Below are 10,465 nucleotides of genomic sequence, written 5' to 3' on the forward strand. Positions count from 1 at the left end.
ATTTCTTGGAGTTTAATTGGCCTTTTTATTTTCCATTAAGATCTGGTATAAAAGGTCTCCAAACACCTAGTCTTCTCCTTATCTTACTTTACAACCCGAAGCTAGAACTGATGAAACAATTTATTCATTGTTCTTCAGGTTTTTTCCCCCCATTGTGCCCTTAAAAGCTGGAAAACACATAAACTTTGAGGAAGGGCAGAGTTATTTGAGTATTTTAATAAGATATAAACAGATATTCCTTTTTCTTTCTTTTATGCAAAATTGTAACAGAAATTACATGCCTCTTTTACATGAATATCCACTTTCATTCACTTAAGAAAGAACAACATAACGGTTTCCGCAGACCAAACCATGGCACACCATCCATTCTATATGGCTGCCCTGTCAATGAACTCCACAGATTCGTCCTTACCATCCATGATGCATGCTTGTCCTTTTAGGAATCTTAGCCCAATACATATTTGAAGGTACCAGGTAGGTGGCCTGGCATATTTCATTGTTTTAAAGCACTGTTTTTCGATTTCCCACTTTCTCCCATAATTTCAGAGGCTTATAAGCAACCACCTCATGTATAATTTTATTAAGAAAGCACAACAGATAATTCTTTCTATTGATATTCATAAAATCCACTTAAAAGAGAAAAATAAACAATTGGCAATCCAATTCATGAAACATTTCTTTATTGTTTCTTGCTACCCCTGGTGTGTGAGGAGGAATAACAAGGAATATTTTCCACAGGCTTTGCAAGGTGAATGAACACTGACCTTCAGAGAGGCTGCTCTGCAGGACGCTGTAGTTTGCTGAGAAGCCTTCTTTTGCTATCGCACTGTCAGTATAAAAAACCATCGATAAAATGCCAGATGAGGAACGAACTCGACCTGGAGTTTTCTGTCCACAGTAACGTCCAATGTGAGGGCCAACTGGAAAGGGAGAAATGCAGAAAACATTAAAATATATTTTCTTCTAATGCAGATGCAAGAATCCCCATTTGCAAACATGGGTTCCAGTGGAACCCAGTGTTTTGCCACACAAAGCATCTGCCCTGGCTAATTGCTTTGCATTGAACATATCCGATCAGGTTTGTGGAGAGAATTTCCAAGTGTACTCAGAAGAGCAGTAGCAGATATCACCACATTCCCTGGGAAGCAAGTTGTGTTCAGTAACAGAATCAAAATGCTTTCTTCACTTTCAAAGAATGAGATTTGGGCTGTTGAGTGGAACCTTGAAATTCATCTCCAGGACCAATTCGATGCTGTGGTGAACAAGGTCTCTTAGAGTTGCCTGTCCTCACTGCCCTGCCCTAGAAGGAGATCCTAAGGAAGGCCTATGTCCTGGGATCCTGGCTGGAACCAGGGCAATACTCAGGGTCTGATCCAACACTGTGTAACTCTGATTTCTTTCCTCATTCTATATTTTAATCGTGGAGCCCTATTATGACAAATATCAGTGACTTTGATAAAGGATCCTGTCCAACTCAGAACTTAGTCTGAAGACTAATTTACAATTGTGACAATTTAAAAATTTAGAAACTGTAGATACCAATCATTTATGCAAAATAGCAAGTTGTAATCAAAATGAGAGGAAAATACATCTTTCTGACTTCGGTCCTAGTTTTTCCCCTGACTGCGTTGCGCTGGTGTCCAGCGGCCAAGAGCTGGTCCCAGCAGCTATTTGACTGTGTGCACCAGGAAGAAAGTAGTCCCTGAGGCAGTCAAGATTGGGAATGATGATTGATTTGTGATAAAGTTAAATTGCTATTTGGCTTACACTGGCCACACCCTTATTGACGTGCTTTTAGACAAATCTTGGCAATTAATAATTATAAATTGTCTTATGGATGGTGCAGGGCCATCTGGGTTTGGAGAATCTTTCCATTTCCCTGTCCAGATGAATAGCAAGACCAAAAAAAAAAAAAGTATCATTTTCTCTAGGTTTTTTTCTTTGCACATATGGTAAAAATGTACCAGATGGTTTGGACTTAGAAAGACAGTCTGATGTGGACCATTTTACCCTCCAAGAAACCCATTATTTTGTGCATTTCAACTAAAAGTTATTGCTTTGTTCAAGAAAATACAGTAGGTGGACCTATCCCTGGCAGGATGAGCCTTCAACAGGGAAGAGGTGTTCCAAGTCCTGTATGTGCAGCTTGGATGCAGAAGGCTGTGGACGAGGGCTCAGAGAAACTCCAAGTGTGACTGAAAAAGCAAACCCCACAGAAGTGATCAGCCTGGAGTCCCACATATCAGCTGAGTTCTTAGGTTGGCAACTAATCTGAGAACCCTTCTTTTTAGAGTGTTCAGATTCTTGGCTAACAGGTTTTTAGTTCTTAGCCAATACTCTTGAAAAGAGAACAAAAAACACAAAGAAAAAGAAAAACAAAACCTAACCCCACGTAGTTTACATATTTGAGTTGGTACAAAAAGGTTATTTTATGCATTCAAAGCAATTGATTTGACAGGATTCAAAGAGAATAGACTATCAGCTGTCAGAGGGGAGAGGATGGAGGGCTGGGTGAGAAGGGTGAAGGGATTAAGCAAAGAAAAAAAAAGAAAGACTCCTGTGGACATAGACAACAGTATGGTGATTTCTAGAGGGAAGCAGGGTGGAGGAGGTAGATGAGGGTAAAGAGGGGATAAATGGTGAGGGAAGGAGACTTGACTTGGGTTGGTAAACACACAATATAATATACAGATGATGTATTGTAGAATTGTATGCCTGAAACCTGTATAATTTTATTAACCAATCTCATCCCAATAAGTTCAATAAAGAACACACCAAGAGTTTTCTATTGTAATCCCTCAGTCTTCAGCAAGCAAACATTGTGTGTATGTTTATATTGCTTTATTATGAAGGAAACAAGAAGGCTGACCCATTTAGGGGAATTGATAAAGATTATCTAGAATGCATCACATGGTCATAGGCAGTGGCTTTGCATCATGGGAAGAACATTTTGTTACATTCCAAGTTGGCAGAAGAGAACATCTCAGAAGGTGAAACTTTTGCTGTTTTTATTTGTTTGTTTGTTTTTCTAGCTTAAATCCTGGCCTCAGATTCTTCTGTAAGTGCTAGTACTTTGCCAGATTTTCCTCATTCCGAATGTAGCCCTACCACAATCCAACACTTTTTTCCTTTAGTATTGCGTGTAAAGTTGCCCATAACATATGCATAAAAATATCTAGCTAGAGTATAAACTCAAGTATTTTTTTTTCCTTAAGAATCCCATTTCTGGTCTTCAATCTTAATGGGAGGCTTAGAGTCCATTCATCCTCCCTCATTTAAATTCCATTATTGTGGTTTCATCACTTTCTTTTTCTTTAGTTTGTGGGCAAACTTTTACAGCCTTAATTGTTGGGGTCCTTCTCTGATCACCATGGTCACTGACCTTAGCAAGAATATAGGGCACAAGGGAAGTTGTAGTCACCCCCTTCAGCTCTGGTTGCTGATCCTCCCCCACCACTGTCACCCAGTTCCTCTGGAGAGGGTGGGGGCAGGGGAGTCTTTTTGAAGGAGCAAACAGAAGAGAACTTGTCTAGTGCAGACTCATAATTTAGAGTCTCCATGACTCACTGGTTTATAATGTGTATGGCATGCTGTGTAAATCTGCCTTCTGTCCTTTAGAACATTGCCCCAGACAGCAGAATACAACTCTCTACAGGAACCCTCAAGATATGAGAGTGAAAGGCTTTTTCGACTATAATACAAAGAAGTATTGAATTTTCCTGAACAACAGGGAGACCTTAGCCTAGCAAACTAATGCAATATTGATCTGAGGGAGAGTGGGTAAAGTACTCTTGTCCGTCTCAGGTTTGTGTGCATTTGTGTATTTACATGAACACAGAGACTAGATTTCCTTCTCCCATTCTTTTGGACTCAATGCCAAGGAGAAGAAAATTGTCACAAAAACAGAAGTATCATTCAAAAATTGAATTGTTGAAGAATTTAAGTGAGCAATATGGACTGAACTATCTCTTGAGGGAGAGTAGAACTGCTACAATTCCTAAAATCATTGATATCTTCTCAGGTGTGAAACCAATATAGTACTTGTATAGTTTAAAAGATATACCTGGAACTGGAAATGGTAGTACCTCATTCTTTGTATTTTCCCATTAATCTCTCCAATAATTACCACCCTACTTCAGAGTCAGACACTTTGGCTTTTTTCTACCTTTTTACTTTAAAAACAAAGGACAATGATCTAATCTAAAGAGGCCATTTTAAAATGAGGTATTTTGAATGAATGAATAAATAAATAAATAAATAAATAATGGAATCATTTCAGAAGAGTGCAAGATAAGGCTATGTATATTAGTCTTACAATAATGAACCTTTTGGTGGAGAATATCTGGACTTTGCAACTTTTCCCCAGAAAAACACTTACATTTATATTTTGGACTGTTTATATTTATGTGATTTATATTTTATATTTATAGTTTAGAAGGTTAATTTTAATTTAAAAGTAAATTTTTAAAAACAGAACTCAATTTAGCTTTTATGAAAGGTATTCCTAAAATCATCAATAATGCTTAGGATATAGGTAACAAGGATAGTCCCAGCTTCTCCCCCGCACCTCCCCAAAGGGGGCTGACCTCATCTGCATCCATGTGGTGTGAATTAAGCATTCATACTTGGTTCCATGATTCAGCACAAGCATTTGTGGCATCAACCAGGCAGCATGCTTAGCTATATGTTTAAACTTCCTCAATTACTTCAGAGTTGCTACTTGTGAATCCACAGAGCTTCAGAGAGCATGATAGATGGAGATATGTGGTTCACAACATGCAAGCCTTGGATTTCCAGTTTTGGAGTGAACTGCTTTTCTTCAAAGTCTATTTGAATCAATGGGTAGCTTTGAATTACTTAGTCATCTAATTTAATGTTTGTGATAAAATGCAACATAAAAATCACTTGGTGGTTAAAAGCCTTCAGCGCCTTCTGGTTGTTGTTTTTGGAAAGAATATCAAAGACTAAAAGCAATTTTGCTGGCAGAGAAACTGTATATATTGAACTACTATGAAAAAATGTTTCTAGTGCCACTGACAGAAACTCAGGAGAGCACGCAGTCTCTCATTTTGGCTAAGAGAGTGAGCTGCTACGTTGGCATAAGATGGACAAGGCCAGGTAAACATTAACAAATATACAAACACAATTTTTTCCATTCCAAAGCCAGTTTTTTCTGGGATCAAGTCAAACTCACCATAGTTCAAAACATGGGTGAATTGCAAGGCTAACAACTCTCATTGTTAATTGTTCTTCCCTTCAACTCAGTGATTTTCCAAACCCAGAAAATTACTACTTTGAAAAACCCTTGACACTAATAACAATGTGTTTCTTTCTGAAAGTATTCTAAATAAGGTGGTTGATTGGACCTCTTTTTCAGATGTTAATTTAAGTGTAAGTTCTAGAAAGAAAGGCTGCAAATTTGGGTTGTGAACAAATAAACCCTTTATTAAATGTTCCAACTATTATTACAATACTATTATAATATTGTTTTCCTAATTATTGGATTGAATACTTGGAAATCAATCAGTACTTTGTTTGGGAAAATCTCATTACTTAATGAAGGAGTTTCCTTAAGATCATCATAACCCTATTTATATGGTAAAAGACTAAAGAAGCAGCTAAACTAATGTTAACTTATCCATGTATTCCAATGACAATATAAGCTTTCTTTAAACCCAGTTTTTCTCCTTTACTGTCTAGGAACAGGAACATAACTAAATTAAATTACACTGATAATTTTAATGTCATTTCAAAGACAAAGGCAATTTCTTTTACATTATACTTGTTCTCCATCTATAATTTATTTAAATACTGTTTCCTCCAAATTGATATCATAAAATAATATTTTATAAATAGTTATTTATGTCTAACTGCATGATTTGTAAGAACTTCCAAACTGCCCTTTCTGATTTGTATAGTGTATTCTCTAGAAAAATATTAATATTAAACTAGACTAAACACAAGACAAGCTATGCCATACAATGCAGCTGCAGCAAATTATTTGATGTTCTCTCCCGCTGTTTAGAATTTGGGTATGTATTTTTGCCATTCTTCTTCTAATTCACAAGGATTTAAATGGAAAACTTTTCTTTAGGTGTCCACAGGGCTACCTCTCTGACCTCCCTCAAATCTTAGCTCAAATATCACTTTCTGTAGAAGGCCTAGTCTGACCATCCTATTTAAAAATTATTCCACACATCCCTCTCCCCTAACACTAGCACTTTTCATACCTTCATACTGTTCTATTTTTTCTTTCTTTCACTTTTTTCTTGTTTATAAAACTTCTCACCTTCTAACATTCCATACATATAATTCATTTATTTGTACTATGCCTTGTTTGTTGTCTCATTCCCCCACCCCCCAAATCTAAGCTCCACAAGGATAGTCATCTTTGATTGTTTTATTTACCAAGTGGCTAGAATAGTACCTGGGACAAGGCAGGTGCTCAATCAATATTTTAAAAGTGTATAATGAATTTAGATGATAGGAACAATGAATATGAAGAATGTATTGAGGTGATTCAAGTTGCCAAAGATAAAAATTCACTAGAGAGTGGTCAAGGTCTGTCTAAATTAGAAATGTCCAAACATTCTCATTCCTCTTCTAAATTTTTCAGTAGCATAATGGATGCTTATTTCACCCCTAAACTTTTACTAGGTATGTAACTTCTCTTAGGCTCAGCATTGGTAAAATGAGTGGTTTGATTTAATTTATCTCTTAAGATATTCTCCTCTAACAGTCTATGAATTAATGACCAGTAGACAGGTCAATAAAATGAACAAAATACTTTAGTCAGGAAAACTATATATTGATTTTTAATTCTATCACAAAAAATGTATGAGGTCTTGCATGATCATTCAGGGTCTCAGTTTCCTTATCTACAAAATGAAGGAGTTGAACTAATTACAAAGGCTGTTTGAGCTCAAACTGCTCTGCATAGAATTATTGATTTCCTTCCTCCTTCTGAGCTATTTTTAAAAAAATGATGCATGTATCATGACATGTGTCAAAGGATCCCCTTACGCCCCCTGCCCCTCATGTCTTTCCCTTTTGGGGATTCTTCTTGCCCTTCTTACCATCAGGGAATCCATCCCAGATTTCTAGTCGGTCGTAGCGACAGAACATGCCCCCAGGAGGATTTGAGTCAAGTTCTAGGTCAAAGCTTTCAAATTCCAGGATAATCTCTGACATCTTTGGTGCGAAGATAATATAAGTGCATTCAAGGCTGTTGGGATATTTTTCAGGGAATCCAGGGGATTTTATCACTCCACTAGGGCTTGTGTAGTTCTGGGAACACTCAGGACCTATGAACAAAAGAGGAAAAGGAGCAAAGTGAAAATCCCTTTAAATGACTTCATTAAGAAATAACCTGGGCAAAGACCACATATCTTTCTAATAAAAGCCGATCTTTGCAATCACTGTCCAAATCACTCAGCCTTTTCATAGTACTACTAGGTATGAAAAGTCAAGTTCAGATTTATTGTCTTCACCTTAGTTTTCCATTTGTGTGGAGCAATTAAAAAACGTCTGCTGTTTAGAGAGAAAAAAATGACAAATATAAAATCACATGGGAACAATGAATGAGTAAGTACAGAAATCTCTTGACAGAGTCCTAGAGAAATAATTATAGCCCCTTCAAGCTTAAATCCTTAAATCTTGAAACTGACAGCCCTTTATTGGTGAAATGGAACATTTACAAAGGTGAGAGGGAGAATTCAATGGAGAGAGTTTGGGTTTCAGATTCCTACACCAGTGACTCAGTAACTTTGCCAGATGTGACCTCTACCTTTTTGACAAACTAGCTGTGAGAGGTAATTCGTACATGTACCCAGGGTGAGTGACTCATTCTGAGCGGTGTTGACACAGGTGTGCTGGTAAAGTGTGGCTGCTAGTGAGGGCGCCATAACTGTGATTACAGGCCATGCTGCTAGGAGTCACCTAATATCAAGGTTGATATCCTAACCTTCCCCACAGTATCAGAGACAGTACTGTCTGCCATTTTAAAATTATATATATGAGTGTAATGTACATATTTTTAATGTGTGATTTTAATGACTATTCATTGATCAATACTTTACAGATTATGGTGATTTATAATTTAAATTGATCAAGCATATTCAGACATATATTAAGCTGACCTTATGACTACTCAAATGACACAATTTCAATTCATGGCATCCAGCACTAAAGAGGGTGGTCTTAAAAATGTATACACATACTTTGAATAATTATAAAGGCAGTGTTCACTAAAATGCGTTTCATTTTCAAAATTGAGCTATCAGCTATTAAGGTGTGTATACATTTTGGGAGACTATGATATTAGGAATCCTTTAAAATTTTATTTCCAAGATGTAGGAACAGTGACCCTGGAGACCTCCAACCTCCTCCCTGGGGCAAACAATATGTTGGCTAGGTCCTTGTAAGGCAAAGCAAAAGCAGGGTTTAATGCCGGTACTGATATTTCTTCCTTCTTAGATAAAACTATCCAGATGAGATTAAGATAAGTGAGAGAGAGAAAAAAATGACAGAAATAAAGGCATACTTTAAAAATAAAATATATTCCAATGCTTTCACTGTGTCCTTGTCTGTCAGATACCTTTGGAAGCTAGCTCAGGTTTTCTAAAGTATTTGACAAAAGCTGGGAAAATTCCATGTGGTGATGGAAGAGAACTTGATTGAGCACCAGAAGGTCTGAGTTCCAGACCTGCCTTTTTACCACAAATCTGCAGTGTAGCCTCAGTGGTCTCCTAACCTTTCTGTTCCTCAGAATCTTTGCATTGCAAATGGGAGATAGACTGGGATTTGAAAAAATAAAATCCCATTAAACTTAAAAGATTCTATAATTTCCTACTTCCTCCATCATACATATTTGTTTTAATATTTTCCTTATTCACAATTGCATAAATTTTCCACAGTTGAGCAAATACACCCTCAGAAAGGAGGTGGCAGGAGTGTAAGGAATTCTGCAGTGAGTATACAAGCAAGGAACAGGAGGGAGGGCGAGCAGCACCCTATGCCTACGAGCAAATGAGCTGCTGATACAAGGTGCATGTCCAGCACTGGAGCCAGTGAACACCATGCTTCTGACATTATCTGTAAAACTGAGAGTACTCTGTGTAGCTATAAGAGTGATATTTCATTGTTAATGGCAATAAAAATGGATGATAATAATAGCTAAGATGCTCTCTTTGGAATAATTATTAAATATAGAAACTTTTAATCAAATGACTTCAGTGACTCATCCCCCTCTTAGTAAATGCGCCCCTCTCCTGCACTGAGACCCATAGAAAATGACTACAGCTTTTTCCCTGCTTTGGGCCTGGATGACCCAGGCCAAGGGAAGGAAGGAAAGAGTGATACGTAGATTGGCTTGGATTTCCCACAGAAATTTCTTTAGGTGAATGGGAATGATTTTAGGGCTGGTGGCTGAAGGTTTCAGCACCTGGGAAGAGATGTAGAAGGGAAACGGGGGGTACCTGGGGAGAGACATTGGGTTCCAGGATGGTTCTAAGAGGCATAGTGAGGGGGACAATGTCTTCTTGCATTTTTCAGAAATAACAATGTAGTTGGGAAAGGAAACATGCATGCATGAAGAAATTTGAAAATATTACTTTTAGAAATTTGAAAATATTAAGAAAAAACATGGTAAGTGAAACATATTTGTGTGGTATTAATACATTATGTATATATATGTACGTATTTATATGTAGGAGATAAGTCGGGTATATGTATAGGAAACAAAGTATATTAATTAGGAAGAGCTTCCTAAGAAAAATTCATTTAGACAAAGCTAGCTGCTTATATAAGTTAAGGGACATAAACTGAAGAGAGCAGGGCTATGAATCCAGAAGGCATCAGGTTAATCCATAATCATTGCAACAATAAGTTCTTATTGGACACATCTTCAGTGCCAGGCAGTGGCTGCATGTTTTCCATTTCAACTGATGTTTACAACAAGCTTGTGCTAGATACTATTATCCATTTTTCAGATGAGGAATTGGAGGCTCTGAACATTCTCAAATAGTAAGTGGCAGGATTAAAATTCACATTCAGGTCTGCTGGGCATTACCCAGTGCACTCTTCTGAGGTAGAAAGCCAGCTTGTGATCTGTGAGAGTAGGAGCTGGAGAAGGTCCTGAACAGGTGATGTTAAGCCTTGCACTTGACTCAACAGGACAATGAGGCTTGACTATGACCCATGGGAACTGCCATAGTCATTTTGAAGACTATGGCTTGGGGACTGTTTGAGAAAATGTATGTAGAATAAGAGAGGGTGGAGAGAACCACAGACTGGGCCTGTTTAGTTAGTGGCAATGGGCATGGAAAGGAAGTGTGACTCTGACATCTTAGGGTAAAAATTCCAAAGAACTAGAAGCCATATGGGATGTAGGAAGGCAAGAAGAAAAAAATCAAAAAAGGCTTCCTGTTTTAAGGATCGTGCTAGAGAGCAGGACAGAGAAGGGAAT

The 10,465-nt window shown here is 37.5% G+C and overlaps 1 protein-coding gene and 1 long non-coding RNA gene across 3 annotated transcripts in view; one reads left to right on the forward strand and one right to left on the reverse strand.

The window, feature by feature from the left end:
• Nucleotides 1–10,465, forward strand: part of LOC132211217 (uncharacterized) — a 1,824,365-nt gene that overhangs the window by 473,593 nt on the left and 1,340,307 nt on the right. The gene's annotated exons all lie outside the window — the stretch shown is intronic.
• NRP1 (neuropilin 1) overlaps nucleotides 1–10,465 on the reverse strand; it is a 171,758-nt gene that overhangs the window by 89,752 nt on the left and 71,541 nt on the right. For both annotated transcript variants that reach the window (XM_059712800.1, XM_059712791.1), the window contains exons 4-5: nucleotides 7,077–7,304; nucleotides 765–920 (exon numbers count right to left, since the gene is read on the reverse strand). In XM_059712800.1, the coding sequence (XP_059568783.1) occupies nucleotides 765–920; nucleotides 7,077–7,304 (384 nt within the window). The remainder of the gene's footprint in view (nucleotides 1–764; nucleotides 921–7,076; nucleotides 7,305–10,465) is intronic.

This window comes from Myotis daubentonii, chromosome 1, assembly GCF_963259705.1.
Source record: "Myotis daubentonii chromosome 1, mMyoDau2.1, whole genome shotgun sequence".
NCBI classification, from domain to species: domain Eukaryota; kingdom Metazoa; phylum Chordata; class Mammalia; order Chiroptera; family Vespertilionidae; genus Myotis; species Myotis daubentonii.